Raw genomic sequence first — 27323 nt, forward strand, 5'->3', positions numbered from 1 at the left:
CCCTCTGTTTCAAAGTCATAAGACTAATCCACTGGGCCACAACGCTCCACGTAGCTCCAGGTAGCTTTGAATGGTTACCTCCCCCCCCAAAGGTGATGTGCTATACATGTATGTACCCATTATAATCCCTCTAAAACTGCGTATAATACAACATATTTGATAAAAAATGTACATGTACTTATTGTGCAATAAATTTTAGTTCTTGAGTAAATGCAAACATTAATTTGTATATTCTGTTTATTTTGTGGGTTGCCCCAATGCCCATCCCATACAAAGGAAGGAAATTAAGATTACCGTACACATTTCAAGAACTAAGAGCAGGGGCCCATCTTAAGAAGTGTTGCAATTGATCCGATAAATCGCAACTATGGAAAGCCAGCAAAGACAAGATATAAAATGCATGTTCGCTCAAATTTTTTTCCAGATATGAATGTATATCCATAAATTCATTGATTTCTTGACAGTTTGGGGTGTTCTCCATTGCTTAAAAGGACATTTTGCACATTTCTTGTAATTATGACACTGATGGATTTCCATTTAGTTACAAATTGATTGGATCGATCATAACTCTTTGTAAGACAGGGCCCTGGTGTTAATTTCAATAAAAAGTCTTTTGCTCCTCTGCTCAGACAATGCTGCCCAACTTTGGTACAAGTGACACTTCAGTCAAATTTGAGTTATTGTTGTTTCTGAAACACCCTTTGTATGTTGCACGTTCAGGCAAAATTTGGGGAGGAAATGATTGTTCTATGGAAAGATATTGAAGAAAATATGCCTATAAATTGCATTGATGCCTATGTAAATGACGAACACACAATACTCATTTACAGCAAATGATACTTTTGTAACTTACTTCCTTTTGCCAAAGTACGGCAGAATACCAAAGGAATAGACAGAAGACTGGTAAGGTATCAGTTCTCAGACTTACTTGATAGTATCTGCACCATACTCTGGCATCTGTCTCCTGAGAATTGACACCTCAACAAATGGACGGGGACCGGTCTTCTTTAGTACATCCTTGGGAAGGGCATTCACATGTAATACATTGGGGAAGTACGCATCAAACAATTGGTTGTCAATCTAGAAATAAAATGGATGTAAGAAAGTTATTGGCATTTAAACTTGTTTGTAAAGGGGGTTAAAAGACATTAAAATAATGAACTTTTCATTCAAGGTTCTAATCGCAATGATCAAATCATTATCAACAATATCACTATGACCATCAGGACCACCACTATGATCAAAATCATTATCATCATCAACATCATCATTATCATCATCATAATCATCATCATCATCATCATCATCATCCCCATATCCCCATCACCACCACCATCACCACCAACACCAAAACACCAACCTGTATCTTCTGTATCTTTAGATGCAATCCTTGATGATGATCTGACTTCCTGAAATGTAGCCACAACCCTGGGTTATGGATTCTCCTCAATGATCCTTGAACAGGCTTTGCAATAGTTTGTGCTCTCAGATCAGCCTGCAGGGACATGAGAAAAGTAGAAAAACATGTGCCATAAAAAACACCTACACCAAAGAAGTGAATTAAGAAATATAACGTCTTCCTTATAATTTAAAACAGTGTCTCACAAGATATATTTTAATCATATTATAGCACTGAATATCACTTACTTATGAATATACGTAGATCCACACATCATCATGACCAACGCAGACCACCATCAATACCACCATCACTATCATCATCATCACCATCACCATCATCATGGTCATCCTCATCCACCTCCTCCTCATCATCATCATCAACATCATCATCACCATCATCATCATTGTTATCATCATCATCATCATCATCACAATCATCATCACCATTATCATCCTCATCACCACCACTACCACCAGCATCATCAATGCCATTATCCTACTTATTTTAATCACCACCATCATCATCATCCCCACCTCAACTTCAACCAACAACATTTTCACTAGGTACATGTATTTAGTTCAATATCATCATAGCTATCATCAACTGGTTTTGTGTTCTCTCATACAGCATTTACTCGGTATACAGTAAGCAATGAAAAGAAACCAAGAAAGATGAACCATGAATACCTCTATCCAGATCTTACCTGTATCGTCCCCTCGTCATCAACTATGACCTCTTGTCCATGCTTCCAGGCATTCTCCAAAACCCCTGTCAGCTCCATCCCCAGTGCCTTCCACCTGTTAGCCTTAGACTCCACCTCCCAGCGGGCCGGGGAGCTGAACAGACTCAGATAGGCTACTTCCTCATAGGCAGCATTGACCAGTGACACGCCAATGCCTTGGAGAGAGGCTAGGAATTCCAGGGTTGCAGGCTCTGATACTTGGGCCTGTGGAGAGGAGATGAAACAAAAATAGTTTGACTTAAAACAAAATAGGATAAAGGATAGGAAAAAGGGATAATTTCTTTACTTGGGTTAATCATGTTCGATGATTTCAATTACAAAGGCAAAGATAAAAATCGCAGTGCACTTATACATGCTTTTATTGTCTTTTTGTGCCATACTAATCTCCACCAATAAATGCAGTATAACAATATCACTATCAGTTTCATCACATCATCGCCAGGTGCAAAATCATAACCTTGTTGTCATCATCATAACCATAATCATTGTCATCATCATCACCATCATTGCCATCATCATGACTATTATCATAACCATTATTGCCATCATCACCATAATCATGTCCATCACCATCATCAACATCATCACCACCATCATCATCATCACCATCAGGGCGATTCCACACTAGAACTTCAAAAATATCATAAATTTCAACATGCTTTCAATAAGTCATAAGTAGTGTAATATTTTACTATGATACCTAAATTTTATGAAAATTATGAGTTTTAACCAAAAGTGAAGACAGATATAGTTTTTTGGGGGGAGAACAATGGAATTTTAAATTTTCAATAATTTTGCTCATTGAATAGTCAAGTACAAATTCCACCTGAAACAATTATTTGCAAAGCAAGAGAAGATTGAAAATATTGCAGGTCAATAGAATAATATATCATTGATGGTTCCAAATAATATCTACAACATTTTCATGATCCATAATAGGGGCAGCCCTGATTTTTCCGAACCTATTTTTGGCAATGTCCCATACGACACATGACAATGCAAAAGTTTTTCCTACAATTTTATTTTTGATGATGCAATTTCATAAAATGAGTTTCTCTTTGTTTGACCCATGGGTGATTGATTTATCCCATAAGGATCTAATTACTGCCCTTCATTTTTCAATTATTGTCCTATTAAAAAATGTCCCGTACGACACACAATATAATAATGCATCTAATTGCAGGATTTGGATTCAGAAACCATAAATAGTAGGCATATTTAAATTCATTTAATTGATTTAACATAAAGTGAACTGAAAAAGTACTTTGTTTATCTCCATAGAACATGAAATAGGTGATTCTAAACATTTTAATTGATTTCATGTAGGCTTATTCTTTTGTGAATCCCTTCAGCTAAACTGGTGATTTTCACTGATCAGAGCAGGTTAATTTCTTTTCATTGAGCATGAAAAGAAAACTTTTATATTTCAACCTAGCCTGGAAGATGACTTCCTCTTGCATGCTAATGTGGAATTATTATAAGATGTAAAAAAAAATCATATCAATCATCATGATCATCTATTTGGACTTCCCTTATTGAATATTGAAATATTGAATATTGAATATTGAAACTCCTTACGTTTTTCAAGTTGTAAAAAAAATCTTGAAAATAAGACAAACCATATGGTTTCATGAAATGCAGATGGGTTTGAAAAAGTAGAACCGCATTTCTTTAGACAAACAAGTGGAATGCCTCTGGCCGTCTCACCTGCATCACGCGGTTCAATATAGCAGCAGTGCTGACTTTGAATACTAATCTAACTCACACAAGATGTTCAGTGATACATGGTTACTCTTATGTCCACTTTTTATGAACGAGACCAATAAACTTACAGAGATATGATGGTTATTCAACAAAAAACCCCAACATAGCCAAAGTTCATTGACCTTACATGACCTTTGACCTTGATCATGTGACCTGAAACTCGCACAGGATGTTCAGTGATACTTGATTACTCTTATGTACAAGTTTCATGAATCAGATCCATAAACTTTCAAAGTTATGATGGTAATTCAACAGATACACCCAGTTCGGCCAAAGTTCATTGACCTTTGACCTTGGTCATGTGACCTGAAACGCGCACAGAGTGTTCAGTGATATTTGATTACTCATATGTCCAAGTTTAATGAACTAGACTAATAAACTTTCAAAGTTATGATGGTAATTCAACAGATACCCCTGATTCGGCCAAAGTTCATTGACCCTAAATGACCTTTGACCTTAATCATGAGACCTGAAACTCGCACAAAATATTCAGTGATGCTTGATTACTATTATGTCCAAGTTTCATGAATCAGATCCATAAACTTTCAAAGTTATGATGGGAATTCAACAGGTATCCCCAATTCGGCCAAAGTTCATTGACCCTAAATGACCTTTGACCTTGGTCATGTGACGTGAAACTCATGCAGGATGTTCAGTGATACTTGATTAACCTTATGTCCAAGTTTCATGAACTAGGTCCATATACTTTCTAAGTTATGATGTCATTTCAAAAACTTAACCTCAGGTTAAGATTTGATGTTGATTCCTCCAACATGGTCTAAGTTCATTGACCCTAAATGACCTTTGACCTTGGTCATGTGACATGAAACTCTAATAGGATGTTCAGTAATACTTGATTAACCTTATGGCCAAGTTTCATGAACTAGGTCCATATACTTTCTAAGTTATGATGTCATTTCAAAAACTTAACCTCAGGTTAAGATTTGATGTTGACGCCGCCGCTACCGCCGCCGTCGGAAAAGCGGCGCCTATAGTCTCACTCTGCTTCGCAGGTGAGACAAAAAATTGTGACCAAAAAAGGGAAAAAAGTGACAGTTGTGACATATATCATGTAGATATACATTTTATATAAAAAATCATAACATCATGATCATTTTAGCCCCATAATTTACACAAAGTTTCATTCATTTATTGTTTAAATAGTGTTTGGAAATCATCAATTAGTTCCCTAAAATATAACTTCACACAAAACCTGAAGTTTTTCAGCTCGTAAAAATGCTGTGAACACTTGTACATTTCCCATCATGAAAAAAATTATAACATATTGCTCCCAATTGTATATATTGAGGTTACTTAATTGTATTGTCCTGAATGACTGCTTATTAAAAGATTATTCATAAATAAGCAAGAATTTAGGGGCAATGCTCCTTCTGATTGATAAAAAGTTCATGTTTATTTATTCAGGCTGCCCAGTACAACACGCAGTGCCTGTACAACACACAAGTGTCCCGTACGACACACAAGTGTCCCGTACGACACATTATTTTGTTTATGATATATTGACAGAAATATTCACCTAATAGCGGTTTCTAACCTAATGAATGTCTTAGTTTGATGGGATTATCATTATCATCAGCCAAATAATGTGATTGAAGAAGTCAAAGTGACATAAAGTAAGAAAGTTTGGCTTCAATTTAGAGATGTCCCGTACGACACATTTTGAATGTCCCGTACGCCACAATGTTCTCGAAAATTATAATTTGCTTTATTTATTCATGAATGTTTATTTTGCTTTCTTTTGTAAATGTGTTTGTTCTTGGGTAATTGAGTGTCAATTTGAGTTCAGTTTCTATGAAATTTATCTGCCCAACTCACAGACTTTTGAGTACAAACTTGAGGTTTCTAAAAAAGCCACTTTTTCTGCGTCCGTACGACACATTACTATTTTAAATCTGTATTATACAGGATGTGAATTCAAGTCATGTTAAGTCTTGGTTTTTCTTACACTCTGGTAGTAGTTGATGACCACCTATAGTTACTGGAATAGTTTTTGTTTTTTCTTGTCAAAAACTGTCAAATGTTCTCTAAATGTCCCGTACGACACGTATGGAATCACCCATCATCATCATCATCACCATCACCATCACCATCATCATCATTAATTACCTGAGCTGCTGCCCTGGCTATTCTTGAGCTCTGTGTATAGACCAGTACTCTCTGCAGTCCATCCATGTAAGACACCCAGTAGATGGTTGTTCTCTGTTTCTTGTTCATCAAAGGATGCTCCAGGAGACCATCGGGCTCTGTTACTTCTTCTGAATATAAAACAAATAATCAATTAATAAAAATTAAGTCTTTTCTTAGCACAGCACCATGTCTATTGAGAGGGTTGTTGGCTCAGTCAGTAACGCATCTGCCTGTCGAACCAAAGATCGTGGGTTCTAGTCTACCCCGGGTGGATGACTGAAGCCAGTGCGCTGTGTGTAAATGTCTCTCCTATGCTTCATAGATGCAGGCGATGTTACAAAGGAAAACCCTCCATCATTCGGATAGGACGTTAAACGGAGGCCCCGTGTAGAGGAGAGTCACCACCTTTGCATGTTAAGAACCCACTGCACTATTCATATACATGTAAGTGTAGGGGAAACCCCGGTGTAGTGGTCCACCTGCACTCCCCCCAATCAGTTATATCATCAGGAGAGACCTGCGGGTCATAGTGATTCAGTTCGCTCTTTACCTCCCAGGCAAAGTTGACGCCAAACAAATAATAATAATAAAGATGTGACACTTGCGGTGCTTCTCAATATCTAGCTTGGCTGGTATTACTACAGCAGACAATTTGGCACCTTAGCGAGTCAACAATCTAATTTTAACCAAGTTCTAGTCTACTTAAAGGAAACCAAAACCCAAGAAGAGAAGCAATCTTATTGGAAAGAGTAAAATGAGAGGAACAATTTACAAAAAGTTTCATCAAAATCGGTTATGAAATAAGCAAGTTATGGACGATTAAAAAGTCTTGTTGTACTTACTATGAGGATCCTCAAATTGGCAAACGTGCTTCAAAATGGCTGATTTTGTGGACAACTCTCCATTTGTTTTGTACACATATTTTCAGATTTTCCCCTTTATTTTACATATTTCATATTATCTCCTCCTGACCTTGACATATATGGTGTGGATTAAATTTTCCCATGACATATGTTGTGCTCAGAAGGAGGCAAGATGCAATTTGAAAGATAATGAGGAAAATCTGAAAATTTGTGTACAAAACAAATGAAGAGTTGTCCACAAAATCAGCCATTTTGAAGCACGTTTGCCAATTTGAGGATGCCCATAGAAAGTACAACAAGAGTTTTCAAACTCCCATAACTTGGTTATTTCATAACCGATTTTGATGAAACTTTTTGTAAATTGTTCCTCTCATTTTACTCTTTCCATTAAGATTGCTTCTCTTTTGGGGTTTTGGTTTCCTTTAATCTGGGTATATTGCTGCTAGGGAGTTTTTATATCCTCCCAAATGTTCAGGAGAGTGACAAAATACACACTATAAATGTCACGATGCTAAATCCGATGGCAAAGTCTTACCTTATGATTTACATGACACATCCCTTCCTCTCTGAAAATACTTCAAATTTGAAGAATACATTAAATCTTCTTATCTGTAACACTTACATGTTCAATGTTCGTATGAAGAATTAATGTCAAATTAAACTTAGATTAAATACTCATTGTCAATTCATTTAATTATGAAAAACTGAGCAACAGCACAAGCTTAAAGAAAAGGATCAATTTCCAAACAATTTACCATTTGCTATATATCTACAATGGCACTTAATGAAAGGGATTTGATCTTATAAGACTGTGTTTTTACCCTTACCATCATCAGTGCTATAAACACTTGCATCATCGCCTTCGACGTAGAGCCCATCGCCAGGTAGAGTGCTTCGATTAACACTCTCTGAACTTACTGTCACCTTGCCCCAACCATCCTGTGGAAAAAAAAACAGAATGGATAGATTTATTTATAAGGGGAAATATAAGACATTGAACAAGAAAGGGTTAATGCCTGACTGTAAGAGCAAAATTCCATGACACACGTGTGTAATACAAAATACTACAATAGCCAAACCATTAATGTGTGTTTGCATTGTTCTTGAGAGGTTGTTGCCAATATGTATATAAGTGAATGAGACATAAAAACAGATGAAACTACAATACTTGGAAGAGCCGTGGTGTAGTGGTTCTGACTCTCGCCTTGTAAACAGAGGGTCGTGTGTTCGAATCCCACCGCGGTCTAGCGTCCTTTGGCAAGGCGTTAATCCACACTTTGCCACTCTCGACCCAGGTGCTAAATGGGTACCCGGTAGGATGCGAAAGATATTGTATGTTTGATTTTGCCAGCGCCATAATGTGGCTGCGATGAATGCAAGGAATGCTCCCCAGGGAGTGGAAATTGTGCACTTTTCGTGCTTGATTGAAATGAATCCAATGACCGGGGTAATAATATGCTGTAACGCGCTTTGGGCCATTCTGGGAAAAGCGCTTTATAAAAATTGGCTATTATTATTATAGTACTTTTTAAAGCAAAATATAATGAAATATTTGTATTGGTTTTCAGTAACTGTGATTATTACCTTGACAACAAGGCAAATTAAAACTCTTCTTATTCACATTATCAAATTGTCACATATTGATGAAACAAGATTTGACAAAAGATGAATTTAAGATACTGAAGAACTCATTTTCTATTGCTGAATCCCGAATAAAACCATTCTGACTTAATTTATCCTAGAGTAGTTCTTATTGTTATTCTTGGGTTTGAATCCTCGCCATGGCATGTTTTCCTTCAGCAAGAAAGTTATCCACACAGTGCTGCACTCGACCCAGGTGAGGTAAATGGGTACCGGCATGAAGTAATTCCTTGAAAAGCTGTGCGCACCAGAATCGGTAGACTAGCTTAGCCGGGGTAATATAGGAGCGCCTTGAGAACTAGCAAGGTAAATACGTGCGCTATACGAATCCTATGTTTTTTTTTATTTATTGTTACCTGGTCGATGAGGCATTCAAAGCTCTTCTTGTTCCTATTGTACAGGTTCCACATGAGTATTCTTTCTGCAGTAGGGTCATCCCACGTATACAGCAGACTACGGTGTGGACGAACTAAGTGACGCCCTCCGTTGTTTCTGCAAAAAAGAGAGGAAAATTCCTCTATATTCTCTCTCTTCCATTCCACTTACACATCAAAATTTTGTTGAACATTTTATGTTTCTTATGTTTACTGTGTTCTTTCCCCCTGCTTCATTAGTGAAGAAAAATACAATTTTGGTTATTATACCCAGACACTTCTGAAATAACTGCACGAGCACCAAATGTGCTGACAAATCAAACCTCTTCTATTTGTCACAATTGGCTATCCATAGTCGAAACACAACTATAAAACAAAGTTTAAATCAAACTAGCGTTCAAGAGATAGACCCTTCAAACACACTCTATTCTTTATCTCTAATATGACAATCTACATGTAAGCTATATCAGCCCCCCCACAAAAATTTTCTCAATAGAATGAGATTACTTACTTTTGATTTATCCTAAGGTTGACGTCATCACACAGGTTATCTAACCGGACTGGTGAATGTCCTGAGGTATATGGTAGGAATGTAATAGTAGTAGGTTCTTGTACACCTCCTTCGACTTGAACTGTAACACCAGTCTGAAAAGAGAAATGATAAAAGACTGGTGAATGTCCTGAGGTATATGCTAGGAATGTAATAGTAGTATGTTCTTGAACGCCTCCTTCGACTTGAACTGTTACATCAGTCTGAAAAGAGAAATGATATAAGATGGGTGAATGTCCTATGGTATACAGTGTATGGTAGGAATGTAATTATAGTAGTAAGTTCTTGAACACCTTTGACTTGAACTGTTACACCAGTCTGAAAAGAGAAATGCTACGAGGTAACTCATGGTTGCAACTCACACGCTCTCAGCAACTAACATCAAATGTTTCTCAAAAGGTTACTGGCAACAAATTGTACATCTTGTTGTATTAAAATCATATTTTTTTGCATCTCACCTGTATGGGAACACATCAAAACTAACATAATGTGACTCACCCCTCTTTCCATCCTAAGGACTGTGGTACAGGGTGTGTCTATCAGGAAAGGTCGTGAACTCAGGTTGTCTGGGGTCGTTGACCTCCGCAGGATGAGCTTCATGGACTCAGAGCCGGGCCAGAATGGAAGCACCTAATATCACAACAAAATGGAACTTATGTGAACCTATCACAAATTTTTTTGACCTAGGCTTGTAATCCTAATAATCCACTGCCACCTCATGCCATTTCCTTGCCCACACCCCTCTAAAAAAAAACCTTTCAAAATCCCTGATCCTCTTGATCTCCCCTTCCCTTACCCATCTCAATTCCCTAATCCTCACCCCTTCCTCTCTCCCTATCCTTCTGCTCCTCCTCCGAAACCTATAAATGTAACACTTGTCTTCAATGTAAAGGTTCAGTATTGACTCAAATGTGCATTGACCCCATCCTGTGCTTTGGAGTTCTCCTGGTCAAGACTTGACACAACCAACACAATTTTCCCAACCACCCATCCTCCAAACCCACTCCTTCGCGTTTCCATCCCTCAACCCCTTCATATATGATCCATGACACTATTCATAACACTGTGGGATCAGTGTTGAACCAAACCCCAGCTTTGACCCCCATCATCTGAGTAGGCAGACTTGGTACATGTATGTCTTTTTTATAGACATAATCACTACCATTTACCTATAATTCAGACATTCTTTCCCTATTCCAATACCAAACCTTTTTAACTCCCTTCTACCCCATCAGCCATTCATACTTCTCGAGGGTTTAATATTGACCTGGAACCCAGCTTTGACCCTGTCCTCTGTGTAGGAAAGCTCCCTGTCAGAGTTATTGTGGAAGTTCATCCTTTTGCCCTCCCCTCCAACCCATTTCATTCATTGACCCAGTTCATACCTCTGTGGGTTTTATGTTGACCCAGACCCCGGCTTTGACCCCATCCTCTGCGTAAGAAAGCTCCTGGTCAGACTTGTTGTGTACAAGGAAGTATGGTGTGAGGGTGACTAGCTTGGTGAACGGAAGGTGTGACATACGGATGTCCAGCCAGAACTACAATAAAATATAATAATACATAAGACTTGCATAGCACACTTTCCATCTTAACTAGATGCTCAAGGCGGTACAGGAAAAAATAATAAACGCATTGTTTAAAGTTACTCAGCATATTTTATAAGCAAACAAATTATTACAGGCCTGTTCCAGAACAAGTGAATACCACACAAAATGTGATTTGTGCTCTGTAAAAACTAACTATTGTATTTATTATGTTGACTGGCTATCAAGCCATGGTCATTACTGCGGCCTTCATGAAACAAGCCTAGATTGGTGAACAAGAAGACCAAACTGTATCTTTTCACAAGAATACTGGTTTTCCTCCCATTATTACAGAAAACAATTGGGAATCAAATGCATGGAAAGCTGCAATGAAAGACACCAAGGGCAATTCCTGCTAAATGACAAGACAAAGCCTCCTTTTATGTTTCTGAAAATTATTTTAAAACCAAATAACATATTGCATTCTCTTAAGATGAGAATCTTCCTTTCAATCAATACATCTATCAACTTGTCCTAAGTAAAAAGTCATGATATTGATTTTTATGCAACAAGACTCATTTTTTTAATTTATGTGTTAACTTCTCTTTCTGAAGGCTGCAATATAAGAATTTTCTTTCTACTTTACTAAAATTTTTCATGAATGGGGTATGATTAATTTATTGATTTTATACCCCTGCATAAAATAATTTTTTAATAGAATGCTAGAAGAACTGCCATCAAAATCTAACACATAAAGACCACTGCACAGCACCCAAAGATTATCAGTACAACAATTACAACAATAACAACAATTTCACACAAATAAATACCTGGTTGTCCCACCCCATGGCCAAACTCTAAAGGTGACATCAGGTAACCTCTCTTTACTTCATCCTGCTACTACTCAAGCCATCGCTACTCAAGCCATATTCAGCTCATCTGGTTTACAGTCCTTTTCAGGACTTCACTCAATTTCAAGAAAGAATACTTCTAATTTCCTCTTTTCATCCTTTCTCATCTTTCCATTTCAATTTTCAACCTGTATTTCCTTTCTTCATATTGCACATGGTGAACCATAAACCTTCTCCACGTTCCCCAACAGCCACTCCAGCTCGAAAAGTCCTGAGCCCAGTCTAAAGGCCGAAATCTTCATCCGTAAGCTTCTTTCCAATCTCCACCAACAAAAACTGTTACAAGTACTCGTTCATTCCAAGAACCATCCCAAACTGGAACTCTCTCACACCCCCAACCATTGAAATCAAAAACATAAAAACCTTCAAGCGAAACGTACTTCAAATCTATACAAAGCAAAGCAAAGACTAAAAAAGCATCTTCTCTCTCTGTGCCATTAACATCTGCGCACTTCTTGCCCGGTTGGCTCCCATTGTGGGACGTTGGGCAGTATACCCAAAGAAGAATATTGTTTTGCCCATGAGGTGTGAGAATTGGTCAATGAAAGGCTGCTTAAAGGATTCCTACACAAGAGACACAACTCTATTATTTAGCAGGGTACCTATTGCATAATTCACTTTCCCATCCTACAGTAAGAGCAGGGAATACACTTCAAAAAATCACCTTTGATGTCACTTCATTAGAGGCCTTCCACCCAAGAAGTACATTTTATTTCAACATTAAATATTTCAAATGACCTCAACAAGCTTACACTGCAAAGGAGCAACTTCATTCCTTAGCAATACATGTGCATCCTTACTTATGGATCCTGCCAAGTATCGTCATGGATGTAAAATAAAGCAGTATGTATATTCATGAAATACAGGTTGCTGTATTGTATCATCATTTACATGTACTTGCATATGGTGTAGGACATTGTGTGGCCAAAACACATTTAAAACTTCTCAAGAAAAATGTTCCTCGAAGCTCTATGGGTAAATTAATAGTCATTTTACTGAAGAATTTGTTGTTCTTTTTAATCACGAAATGACCATCATAGTTTTTCTCAATTATTTTCAAAATTAATTATCATAACACTCAGTGAATATGCACCACACACAATATGCACAATTTATTTAGGATTTGTGACATACATCCCCTTGACATTCTTAATATTGTTCAATTATTCAAAGAGTCTAATTATTCAGACATGTAGATGAAATTAGTTTGTTATCCAAGCTTATTGGTTTGTTATTTACCTGATAAGTTCTTTCATGATCTTCATCCTTACAGGTCACGACCCCTGAACTCCCTACCGTATCCAATGAGAAGGAGGCCGACCAGATGGAATCAAACACCCTTAGCTTGGCCTGAAACGGAAAAAAAGAAAGAAAATGTGATCGTCACAATCACCAGTGCTATTCTTGGATAAAACATCCCACATGTAAGTCCAAATTTATTAGTCTTTCATAGGGCAGTTCCTATTTGGCAGCAATCCACTTTGCAAATTTATGTATCCTTTCTTGTATTGTGTTGTAATATATTAACTGCATTATTGTCTGAACTTTTTGACTACTGTAATACTGTCATGTATTTTTTGTATTGCTAAGTTAAATAAAAGTTTGAAATTTGCGAGTTCCTATGAAACAATTACAAGTGAGTGGAGGATAAGGATGCATGCTGGTAATTTCTTAATTCAAGGGTAATTCAACATATCTACAGTGCTTCCATACATGTACATCATTCATTATTGATGCCTTGGGTGTTACATGTCTATTAATCAAAGGGGAAAGAGTTAACTCAAATCCCCTGGATATGTAAAGATAGTTTTATTTCCCTTTCCAATAATTTTGATTTTTCATGTAGTACCTTTACCTCTGTCATCTACAAAAAACTTATATGAGATTACTGAGTTGCCCTGCTAGAAACACAAGCAATTGATTCTTGAAAGATTAAAAATGAGCCATATCCTTTATATTGGATAAGCAGACCCTGAAAATTAACCAGTAATTTGAGAAAAAAATGCATGAAAATTGAGTAATTAACCATTTTACATTGTTTTGTTGGTCTCAAAACCCATATCCCAGGTGAGGTAAATGGGTACCGGTAGGAAGTAATTCCTTAAAAAGCTGTGTGCGCTATGAACGCCTAGCTTAGCCGGGGTAATATAGGAGCGCCTTGAGCACCTAACAAGGTGGATATGTGCGCAATATAAATACCCTATATTATTATTATCATATCATTCAAGCACATATAGCTTTAAAAATAATTATTAGACCATATCGTGTAGGAGCTTAGTAGGAAAGTAGTCAGTTATTCATTTACCAAACTGTACTTTGCTTGGACTTGTGCCAAACATACAGAATAAAGTTCATTTTTATCAAAGGGATTTGAAAGCTCACCTTTTTCCTCTTTGAGTTTGAGAATGTAAAGAGAACCGGATCACTTAAAGAGTGTGTGCTGAAGATCTTTCTTGATCGAGAGGCCTGTATACAGAAAACATAAAAAAAAGAGAAATTTTTACAAGTATAATGTAGGTAGGAAAGTAAAATTGCTCGTGACAAAAAAAAACACAACTAATTCATACATTCAACATTTTATTGCATACCAATCACTACAAACAATTTCATATCACAATACCAGGTAGCATTACTAATCCATTATTTTGTAACAATATACTGTAGTATTAAACGTTCAGTGAAACGGGTGAAGATATTCCTTGTGGAAAAATCCACAGGTTTATCTCATTTTCATAGTTTGTTTTATAATTCCTCAGACTGATCCCATGAGTTTTTTTTACATCTTGGAAGGAAATTCAAATAAGTATGATATTAAGATATCATGCTATGAAGAATGGGAATTTACCAAGTTTAGCAACTGAATTAAGGGAACAACAGCAGAATATTTGGAAAATGCATCGGAATAATCAACTCTCCCTTTTTCCAACACTTTTCTTGTTTTATGCCCCAAGACCCAAATACAAGTATAGAACCCCCACGGTCAACTATATGTATGCTACTGATGTTTCAATCATCATCACCATCATCATCATCATCACTATCATCATCATCACCATCATCATCATCATCATCACTATCATCATCATCATCATCATCATCATTATAATCATCATCATCATTATCATCATCATCATCATCATCATCACTATCATCATCATTAACATCATCATCATCATTATCATGCATTGTAACACAGTTGTAGGACTCACCCTTATTTCAACAGGTAGCTCTGACTTGTTCACAAACCAGTACGGCGAATAAAGAAATATATCCCATGACCCTCCCTCGCTGGAGCTATGGGCCCACAGCGTCAGGTACTTGCGCTGGTCTGAGTGCACCTGTTTGGTTGCCATGGTGATGGATTCCGTTGTTTTCATCTCCCTGGAAACCGGGAGATGCCCCTCCCAGTTTGCAGAGAGATATTGTTTGACCTGCCAGGAAGCAACATTAAGAAGTTATTCATATATCAGATTGTGATTGCAGTTTTTTTCTCATATTGAATGTTACACTTGAGAGCATTACTCATCACTTCTGTTTGGTAACCACAAACTGCGAGACCTGGGGCCTATTGCAGAAAGAGTTGCGTTTAAACGCAAGTCAAAAAATCAAACGCAAGTCCCAAATGCGCGCTGTTGATTGGTTGAATATCAAGTTAAGCATGATTTTTAGAGTTGCGATCGATTGCAACTCTTTCTGCAACGGGCCCCTGGGCTCTGTAACACAAAGCATAACGATTGATCGTACGCTTGATTTACGATTGATTGTACATTGTAGTTGATGCAATCAATCGTGAATAATTTCTTCTATGATCATTGCTAAGCTTTGTGTTACAGGCTCCAGGGGGTGTTAAACAAAGAGTGAAGTGTGAGCTTAAGTCAAGCTTAAGTGCACATGACATCTTACATACAATCTTACTGAATAATATGCGTTACAAACGTCCTCTTAGCATGATTTGACCAATGCGGTACTGCCTTTTATATGGCACGCAACAGGGAATTTAAGCGTGACTCTAAGTCACACTTAAATCATTGTGAAACAAAACCCCCCCCCCTGTTTGTTTGGGGGTTTTTTCGGGGGGGGGGGAGAAGTGATTGTTATGTTCTGTTGTTGAAATCATTCTATATTGGGGTAAAGAATTCTAGGGATACAATATCTTTAATACACAAGGATGATCAACTTCAATGCTTTAAACCAAATTCAAAGTGTTCCTTTTTTTTTCCCAAATAATTATTTTCATTTTTCACAATCCACGATACAATGCCCAATAAGACATTCAACCCCCATCATTCCAAATGAAAACAGGACAGACATACAACCTGAAAACATAACGCCTCCTGCAATCACATACGGAGGGCGGAGGCATGAAACAATCACAATCAATCAAAGAATTTTTTATATCTAAATAAAAGATTTAATCCTTCAGTGTGCTTTAGCTTGCATCTTTACCTGTATTTTCATGCTTTGTGGCTCAGTCAGATCTGTAGAGTATATCGCCATCTTGTCGCCTCTCAACAGGAACTTCAGACCTGTCTCCTGAATTTAAAAGAAAAATAGACACAATGATATATTTATAGAGTGCAGCTTATATACATGTACAAATGTACTTTATTCCACTCTTATCAAAAGAACAACTAACAATACTAATGTATAAGATGAAAAAAAAATTTCATTCAAATCAGAATTGAAATAGGTTTTTAACAGTGAAATTCAAAATAAAAGTGATGAAGTCTTCATTATTTCTTGAGGAAGTTTATTCAAAAGTTTTGAGTATCATCATCATCATCATCATCATCTTCATCATCACCACCACCACCACCATCATCATCATCATCTTCATCATCATCATCACCACCACCACCACCATCATCATCATCATCATCATCACCACCACCACCACCATCATCATCATCATCATTATTACCATCACTATCATCATCACCATTGTCTTCATCATCACCACCACCACCATCATCATCATCACCATCATCATCATGTTTATCGTCACTATCATCATCACCACCATCACCACCGCCACCACCATCACCACTACCATCCTCCTCCTCCTTATCATCATCGTCTTCATCACCATCATCATCATCATCACCACCACCATCACTATCATCATCATCGTCTTCTTCATCACCATCACCATCATCATCATCATTACCACCACCACCACCACCATCACCATCACCATCATCACCATCATCAGGCCAATCTACCACTTACCTCTAAGGTATAGACAACATCATAGGGGAGGTAGTTATGTAACGTGACAGGTGGGTAGAGGTTTAGGGTGTAACAGGGTGCATCCTCTAACCCCTCTGGACGAGGGATCTTCTCATCTTTCCTCTTCACCTGTTGGCAAATATTCAGAAGAGACCAGAAAGGCCATCCATATATAATCAATCAAGTAACTGCGGATGTTAAAACCAAAGTATCCAAGATATAAAGAAACATCTTCAAACATCACAATTCTTCCGTCATGCTAACCCTTTGGATACTGAGCTTGCATATATGCTGGCTGGAGTCTATGGAAAACATGTGTTAAGGCAAATTCATTCAGTCTTCAATGGGTTAAAAGCACATATTATAGTAGGCATTCGAAAAGGGGTAAACTTTGAAACTAAGCTTTAGCCATACATTATTTCTCAATTGCATAACATTTTACAGTACCTCATGTTCAAAGGCCTTACTGTAGCTCCGTTCAACTTCACCTAAATATACATGTTGGAACAAAGATCATACACTGTAATCCCAATATCATAATTCATAAGGCCTTCACTTGGTAGAATAATAGAATTTGAATTTGAATTATGAATTTGAATTTAGAATAGAGAATAGGTATCTACAATTCAATACATGTACATGTAGCTTGAATGATTCATAATTCAAACATGAAATTCACGATTTCTACTTTTCTGAATTCATAAGTAATAATTCATTAGAAGAATCAAAATTGAAAATGGAATTGGAATCATACTAAAGAAGACTTGTACATGTAAGTTATGTTGAATGTTAATATGAATGTGAATTTAAACATGGATTTATTTTCTTTAAGACTGACCTTGAAGTAAAATGGTGGAAGTGCTCCTCTCTTGCTGGAAGGACAAAGATATGACATCTCTGCTGGTTCTTGAAGGTCCCTCCAGAGAATAGGCTTCTCACTCACACCGTACCTATGAACAATATGATCAAGTCTGAGATCATTTTATTGGTGTGAACAGGGCATGCATTTACATTGCATGTACAAATGGAAGCTGTGAACCTTTGAACAGCACATTCAAGTCAGATCATTTAATCGATATGAATGAGGATGCATTTACATTGCGTGTACAAATGGAAGCTTTGAACCTATAACTGTACAGCACATTCAAGTCTGAGATCATTTAATCAGTATGAATGAGGATGCATTTACATGTATATTGCATGTACAAATGGAAACTGTGTACCTATAACAGCACATTCAAGTCTGAGATCATTTTATTGGTGTGAACAGGGCATGCATTTACATTGCATGTACAAATGGAAGCTTTGAATCTCAGATTGGAAGACAGTCCATATTGAAACACATGCAATGTATGTATATGTAAAGATAGAAGCAAAATTGATTTATGATGTACATGGGTCACCAGGTATCCATGTAGATTGTATAGCCCTTATTCTTAAGTCCATGATTCTGTGATAAATAATGGGAAGCCAAAAATTTCAAAATTATATTTCTCTGCTTTTTTATTTCAATTTGGTTCTTTCCTCCTAATTTAATAATGAAGAGAACTACCTTTAATGCCCTCAATTTAATGTCTTTAGATGTAACTTGGATATCAAAATGTATCAATGACATGATGGAGAAGAGAATGACCAAATATGGGATTGCAAATTTTTATTTATAACTTGCTGGATATGAACCTTTTTGTTTTTCACATCACTGATAAAATCAAACTGAACTTATGGATGTACATGGAACTGCATAGAACAAAGTCATCCTAATACTATGATTCTTATATTAACATGAATATGTATGTTGCATGACTGAGGAGTAAATAACATACATCATGAAGTAAAATATGGAGGATGAAATTGTAAATTATGAAACACAAAAAGCACAACAGATGTAAAAAGAGAATACAGAAGCATAGATAAAAACAGTATGTTGAAGATGAAAATCATATATCTCCGCAACACATCATGTGACAAAAGAATGTACAACAAAACTGAAAATCTGTTCCCAGAGGCAGCCATCAAAACTATTATCATCCTTCTCTCTCCCTACTGTTTTCTTATCATCCTTCTCCGCTGCTGACTCCTCCTCCTCATCTTTATCGCTATCACCATCATCGTCGTCATCCCCCTCCCCCTCCTCCTCATCATCATCATCATCATGATCATCAAGATCGTCAAGATCATCATCATTATCACCATCGTCATCATCTGGGGGGCGTTTCATGAAAGGACTTGTCGGACGTTTTATCCGACAGTTACCACAGTAACAGTGCCTCTCAGCCAATCAAAATCATCGAAAGATGTCAGATCTGACAACTTGTCAGATTAAAATATTGATGAAACACTCCCCTGTTTTACCCCCAGTCGGCTGAACAAGCATAGATGCCTGCATGGTTGGAAACAATGAACGGCTTGTCCGTCACCTCCTCCTCAAAATCATCTTCAAAATCATGACCATCATGACCGAATCCATCAGCATGATCATCATCACCATCACAATCATCAACATCACCATCTTTACCATCATAAATTTCATCACCATCATCACAACCACCACCATCACCATCATCATCACCACCACCACCATCATCACCACCATCATCATCTTCATCATCATCATCATCATCATCATCATCATCATCATCATCATCATCATCATCATCATCATCATCATCATCACCACCACCACCACCACCACCACCACCACCATCATCATCATCATACTATTCGTATAAGAGTAGGGGGAAACCCCGGTGTAGTGGTCCACCTGCATTCCCCCCAATCAGTTATATCGGGAGGAGAGACCTGCGGGTCATAGTGATTCAGTTCGCTTTTCGCCTCCCAGGCACAGGTGACTCCAAACAAATAATAACAATCATCATCACCATCACCATCATCATTATCATCACAATCAACATCATCATCACCACCACCATCATCATCACCATCATCATCACCATCATCATCATCATCACCATCATCATCACCATCACCACCATCATCACTGTCTTACCCCTGGTCAACTGGACAGGCATAGATGCCCGCATGGTAGGCGACGATGACCGGTATATCCATCACCTCCTCGGGCTGGATGATGCCAAGACTGGTGAATTCTTCTTCGTCCAGCCCTGGTATGATAGCCCCATGGAGGGTCTGTAGATCAAGCTTCTTGTAGAACAGCTGCACTGCTACTAGACAGTGGTTGGCTACCTGCTCGGGGAAAGACAAATGAATAGATATAGAGAGATATAAAGAGACAGAAGCAGACAGAAAGAGAGAGTCAGAGGGAGTGGGGACAGAAAAGGGGAGTGTGAGACAAAGAAAGAGAGAAAAATAAATGAAAATAAAATGCACAAAGAAATAGTAAATTGTGACTACTTGAGATATACATATAGGCTAGTAAGTTGGCATTAGTTAAAAAAAAACATTTGACAAATAAGCACAGCTAGAACTTTATGATATTATAATATTTGTGTAAGATAAAATCATTATACTGTGTTATTGGGCCCTGCCTACAAGTTTTGAGGATTTGCCCCCATTTTATATGTTGTTTTTTTCTATCATAAATACATGCATATCACTTTATGGGTAAAGTACATATATACTGTTTTTAAAATGGAAACAAATTAAATGCAAGGAATAAGAATAATGCAAATTTATATGTGAAATGAAGTAAAGGATTTTGAAGAGGAATTGGACTTACCTGAAGGGGAGAACGGAGCTTGATTTTCTCTTTGCCGTGGCTGATATGAACCTCTCGTACAATCCCATAGACCTTATCAGACTGCTTAGTGGCAAAAAAACATGTTCCAAAGTCATTTCATAGCAATATAGAGATTGTAAATTTCACAGAGTTAACCAATCACCATGTATAAGTTTATGATTGAAACAAAGTGGAGAACACAAAACTTTAGAGACTACATGTGCAATGTATAGAATGGTGTTCTACAATGACTACATTTAAAAAATATATGTAATAATAATAACAATTACTTCTCATTAAGCGCTTTTTCAAAGTTACAAAGCGCTGTATATATATATATATATATGTATATATACTTTGGAATCTTGTGTGCATGTACGTGAAACATTTTATTCTGCAGACAAAACAATTGCTTTCAGATCATGTTTGAATAGATAAATAAGGTCAGAAATGTTTTTTTTCTAGAAGAAAAATATAAAAACACATGGATACCGATCTGTTAAATATGTGAATGAATACTAACCTCTCTAGAGGATTGAAATGTTCTATTAAACGAACAAACTAACATACTGTGAATATGAAGTACTAAATTTACATCTACCTGATGGTTGTTAGGGCTTGTACATGCTGCACAGAAACATTGTTAGGGCTAACATAGCACTAACAGTAGGCCCTGTCACGTATTTAGGATTGTGATGTCAAACGTTGATAAAGGATGTAAATATAACGTTGTTGTGACATTACCGATGGTGACAGGGCTCTGTTAGTGCAAGGGTTAGAGCTAACAACGTTTCTGAGCAGCAGGTACTGATTGGTATGGATTATGTAATGAAAAAATATCTGATTGTGATGAATGAGATGTAGACTACATGTGGTGGCACTTAATACATTTGATATCATTATTGTTATTATACAAGAGAAAAGAATCTGATTTGATTTTTTGTTTTAAACAAAGGACAGTGTGTTGCAGATAAGGGGCCTTATGGTAATGATTACATATAAGATGAATTGGTATAATCTACATTGTGGAAAAGATAAATTAGAAGCAAAAATATAAATGTAGAAATATTGTACATTTAATTACTATAAAATACAAGTATAAACTTGCTATTGTATACGTCAATTTTTTTCTGTGAAAAAAGCAATAGTAAGAGGTGATGGAAAACACACGAAAAAAGTTATTTGGATACTGTATTAAGCTCATTCGATTTATTAAAACATAGAGTACTGTTGAGGGGCACAAAAATTTTACAATTAAGGGAACATTAATGGGGGCCAGGGTGTTAAAGGGGCAGATCAAAGTTCTTTTTTTTAATGAGGGGGCACAACAAATGTTTTGATAAACAAGAACACACAATTTGAACAAGTGGAATGCCTCTGGCCGTCTCACCTGCATCACGCGGTTCAATATAGCAGCAGTGCTGACTATGAATACTACTCTAACTCGCACAAGATGTTCAGTGATACATGGTTACTCTTATGTCCAAGTTTAATGAACTAGACCACTTTTTATGAACTAGACCAATAAACTTACAGAGATATGATGGTGGTTATTCAACGAAAAACCCCAACATGGCCAAAGTTCATTGACCTTACATGACCTTTGACCTTGATCATGTGACCTGAAACTCGCACAGGATGTTCAGTGATACTTGATTACTCTTATGTACAAGTATCATGAATCAGATCCATAAACATTCAAAGTTATGATGGTAATTCAACAGATACACCCAATTCGGCCAAAGTTCATTGACCTTTGACCTTGGTCATGTGACCTGAAATGAGCACAGGATGTTCAGTGATACTTGATTACTCTAATGTCCAAGTTCAATGAACTAGACCAATAAACTTTCAGTTATGATGGTAATTCAACAGATACCCCCGATTCGGCCAAAGTTCATTGACCCTAAATGACCTTTGACCTTAATCATGAGACCTGAAACTTGCACAAAATGTTCAGTGATGCTTGATTACTATTATGTCCAAGTTTCATTAATCAGATCCATAAACTTTCAAAGTTATGATGGGAATTCAACAGATATCCCCAATTCGGCCAAAGTTCATTGACCCTAAATGACCTTTGACCTTGGTCATGTGACGTGAAACTCATGCAGGATGTTCAGTGATACTTGATTAACCTTATGTCCAAGTTTCATGAACTAGGTCCATATATTTTCTAAGTTATGATGACATTTCAAAAACTTAACCTCAGGTTAAGATTTCGATGTTGATTCCTCCAACATGGTCTAAGTTCATTGACCCTAAATGACCTTTGACCTTGGTCATGTGACATGAAACTCTAATAGGATGTTCAGTAATACTTGATTAACCTTATGGCCAAGTTTTATGAACTAGGTCCATATACTTTCTAAGTTATGACATCATTTCAAAAACTTAACCTCAGGTTAAGATTTGATGTTGACGCCGCCGCCGCCGCCGCCGCCGCCGCCGTCGGAAAAGCGGCGCCTATAGTCTCACTTTGCTTCGCAGGTGAGACAAAAATTGTTCTAAATTAAAATCGCATAAAAGTGGTGCAATGGCACATTTCAGGGGAAGGGGGTGGTCACATGACTACTTGGCCCCTCCCCCCTCCTCTGGATCAAGGTTTGCTTTATTAATGGAATTGACCTACATGGGGCATGCTGTTGATATTACTTGCCTGTGAGTTAGAAGGAGAAAGAGGATAGAGAGAAGTGCCAGCTACGGCAGGAATCAGATTAGTCAAAGAACGGAATCCATCAACCTAGTCGGGGGAAAAACAAACAAAGCAATTTTAAGGTAATGTTTTCAGGGGAGCATTTAATGGTAAAAAAAGTAAATGCAGCAAACAATTATTTCATGATAAAGCTTTTAAAATCGAGGTTAATTGCCACTATACTATTTAGATTTGTACATTGAAATCATCTGTGAAATCTTAGTTGAAAACTGGTAATTCTGATGATAACACAAAAATGCAAATGATGTACAGTGTATTAATATTGCTTGGAAATATACCCGACATTTTATGGAAATCTGTGCTTATTTTGCTCATTTCTCAACAATTAAAAAACAGAGCCATTTGGCACATATTTTTGAATTTAATACATACACTTGGGTGGTCATTTTATAGGATTCTGTTTGAACTCATTTTGAGATCATTACCACAACTGGTATTCATCTTTAATAAAGTGATATAATAGAGATATAATTAAAAGAGAAATGATAAAGAAGATGAATCTGCCTGTGATAATAAATATTCAAATACTGTACCTTGAATATAAAAAGTAATCATGAAATCTAGGCAATTATCAACTATTATTCTATACTACATTGATGAAAAAAAGTAATGAATTTTTACTATATTTTTAATATTCAATTTAAAAGAAAAAAGGAGCTCATAAAGATATATGATAGGACGCAAATAAACTAAAAACAAATATTTTCATACCAAAGTTTAAAAAAATAACAATAATGAATGGTTGATATATTTGTTACTAATGAATATTCAACTGCAAAATATATATCAACATAAAGCTTAGTTCTTGAGATATGTTGTTTAATAAAAAGTGTTTTTCCATAAGCTACTGTAAACAAGCAAACAATGTATATGTCATCATAAGTTAATATTACAATGTACATATGAACAAAAACAAGAGTTCAATTATTTACACCCTGACTTACAACCACTAAGTAAAACATAGTCTGCAGGTACAGACCCTGATTGAAACGTTAATCAACAAGTGGGTCTTCATGCAAAGACTAGCACACATAAACTTGCTGTTTATAATCCTGGCTGAGCAAGGGGGCATTAGAATACAAGTCATTGTAACATATTGATATCAAAACAAGTTGACAATTACTTATAATTCTTAATAGGGAAACTATAAATTACAAGCTCTGTTTTTTGATAGTTTCCCCTTCACACCGTCATCTTATTGATTTATCTGTCTCCAATCTGAACGTTTAATTGTATAAAATTTGTCTTATTTATTACAAATAATGGTGATGTATTGTATTATTTTATTAATGATTTACTGTCTTTTGATGGACGTTACATTACATTTGATATTTTGTGAGATATGAAAAATAAACCCAACTGAAAACTGAATTGTAGGCTTTGTATTCAGACCCATTAACTTGAATGAAGGGTTTGCACAGCAGACTGAAGAAAAAATATGTTTTAACAGACAAGTTAATGTTGCCAATGACAAGTAGTGATACCTCTAGTGTGACACCGTTTTGATTGACGTCCTGAGCACCGCTGTCTGTATCGTCAGCTGAGATGCAGGATACATGGGACTTGTCCTTGCAGTACTTTGAGGTTCTCACAAGGTCCTCTAAGTCATCAAGCCTATAAACAGAAATCAAAAAGAGGGAACAAGTTATTATGAAGCAAAACTCATTGCAATGAGAAGATAACTTGATTAGATCTGGACAATTTATTTATCTTTTATTTTCTTTCTTTCTATCCATCCATCTATCTATCTATCCATCTACTATCTATCTATCCATCTATCTATCTATCTACATGTATCTATCTATCTATCTACACGTATCTATCTATCCATCTATCTATCTATCTACATGTATCTATCTATCTACATGTATCTATCTATCTATCTATCTACCTATCTACATGTATCTATCTATCCATCCATCTATCTATCTATCTACATGTATCTATCTATCTATCTATCTACATCTATCTATCTATTTATCTATCTATCTATATATCAAACAGATTTTTTGAGGGCTCTTGTGAGCATTTCAGTGGTAAAATTACCCAATGCCCTTCACCCCTCGTTTAGCTCTTTTATTGTTAACTCAACTGAAATCATTCTAAAATACAGCCTTTCCTATACAGTAGTCCTCAAAATTTGCAGTTGTAACAGCCCACCCAAACAAAATCAACCATGGCAAGTAATTCATACGGTACACGCAGTTGTATAGAACAGGGGCCGCTGAACAGTTTTCAAGGGGGGGGGGGCTGACCATGCAAAAAATCACAATCATAAGGTCATTTTTACGTTCAGTACATGGTTTTGGAAAAAAGTGAACATATGTTCACAGTGGGTGATCCATGCGGTTGATGAAAGGGGCTATCCAACTCACCCTTCTGTTTCTAGGGGATCGTCGGGCGTGGCTGCGTCGGTGGTGTCAACACCACGGGTCTCCTCTGGGGTGAGGGGTTGGTGGTTGGCTCGGCTTGGCGCAACGAGTCCCCCGTTGATGGGTACCAAGCTGATACCAACCGAATCGGCATTCTCCTACAAAGACATAATGGATGATGCAAAAACGTTGGAAATCCTAAAAATATATAAGATTTACATGCCACAATTTCTAGCTTAATTACTTGTAGATGCTCAAATTACAGGTTCAAAACTTTATAAGTGAATGAATAAATTGATTTATGTTAAAATCACTTTGATTGATGAATTGACTGAGAACATACCAAAGCCACCATTTGGTAATAAGTCAAACATATATATGTCTAAGAGCTGCAATTCTGGGCCCCGTCTTACAAAGACTTACAATTGATCCAATCAATCATAACTCTCTGGAAATCCATCAGTGTCATAATTTTTTCTACAGGAAATTTGCAAAATGTCCTTTGTAAACAAAGGAGAACACACCAATTTGTCAAGAAATCAATGAATTTATGGATATACATTCATATCTAGATTTTTTTAAACAAAATGCATTTTGCATATTGACTTTGCTGGTTTTCCAAAGTTGTTATTGATCGGATTAATCACAACTCTTTGTAAGATGGGCCCCAGGTGGCATTTTAAGGCTAAAATCGCTTGTAGCTGCAAGACCTGGGGGGAGTAATGTAGTGAATCCAAAGTAGCAGGGTCTCAATTCAGCCAAGGTACTTAATTTATCCTTACAAAAACTTGGCTAAGGACACCGTATCACACAGTGTATAACACTTGATCAATATATACAATCAAGAACATGAATCAACTGCACAATTAATCACAATTTTTTGTGATAAAGGCCGAAGCCATCTTTAAAAGTCAAGTATCTTTGTGCCCATTTTTTAAAAAATCTGCCACCAAACCGCTTACAAATTGAGCCCCTTCTCCCAATGGTTTGACTTAAAGGGTAGAGCAAGATAAAATATGATATACTTACAATGAAAGATGAAGGCACTAGTAGTCTTGCATTCAGACCTGTTGTATTGACAATTTGAGTGGATGCTTCTTGTACATTTCGCATTATCTGTAAATTGAATAATAGGATGATTCATGTATGTGACATGAATACTATCATCATCGCCACCACCAACAATACCATCATTATCATCACCATCACCATCACCACCACCACCACTATTCATCATCATCACCATTAATCATCATCAACATGATCATCACCACCATCACTATCTCCATCACCATCACCACCATCATCATCATCGTCATCATCATCATCATTATTACAATCATCATCATCATCAACACCATCTCCATCACCACCACCACCACCACCATCAT

At 36.8% G+C, this 27323-nt stretch overlaps 1 protein-coding gene across 3 annotated transcripts in view; it reads right to left on the reverse strand.

Moving 5' to 3' along the window:
* Positions 1-27323, reverse strand: part of LOC121413794 (vacuolar protein sorting-associated protein 13-like) — a 72701-nt gene that overhangs the window by 8414 nt on the left and 36964 nt on the right. For 2 of the 3 annotated variants that reach the window (XM_041606747.1, XM_041606749.1), the window contains 21 exons: positions 26962-27048; positions 25936-26090; positions 25045-25174; positions 23504-23587; positions 20845-20925; positions 20155-20351; positions 17986-18118; positions 17148-17276; positions 16365-16451; positions 15128-15349; positions 14301-14384; positions 13158-13268; positions 10870-11022; positions 9983-10114; positions 9446-9579; positions 8917-9052; positions 7747-7858; positions 6036-6184; positions 2106-2348; positions 1361-1495; positions 929-1080 (listed from right to left, as the gene is read on the reverse strand). In XM_041606747.1, the coding sequence (XP_041462681.1) occupies positions 929-1080; positions 1361-1495; positions 2106-2348; positions 6036-6184; positions 7747-7858; positions 8917-9052; positions 9446-9579; positions 9983-10114; positions 10870-11022; positions 13158-13268; positions 14301-14384; positions 15128-15349; positions 16365-16451; positions 17148-17276; positions 17986-18118; positions 20155-20351; positions 20845-20925; positions 23504-23587; positions 25045-25174; positions 25936-26090; positions 26962-27048 (2846 nt within the window). The remainder of the gene's footprint in view (positions 1-928; positions 1081-1360; positions 1496-2105; positions 2349-6035; positions 6185-7746; positions 7859-8916; positions 9053-9445; positions 9580-9982; positions 10115-10869; positions 11023-13157; positions 13269-14300; positions 14385-15127; positions 15350-16364; positions 16452-17147; positions 17277-17985; positions 18119-20154; positions 20352-20844; positions 20926-23503; positions 23588-25044; positions 25175-25935; positions 26091-26961; positions 27049-27323) is intronic. The other variant, XM_041606748.1, reaches the window with a different exon arrangement.

This window comes from Lytechinus variegatus, chromosome 4 (assembly GCF_018143015.1).
Source record: "Lytechinus variegatus isolate NC3 chromosome 4, Lvar_3.0, whole genome shotgun sequence".
NCBI classification, from domain to species: Eukaryota; Metazoa; Echinodermata; class Echinoidea; order Temnopleuroida; family Toxopneustidae; genus Lytechinus; species Lytechinus variegatus.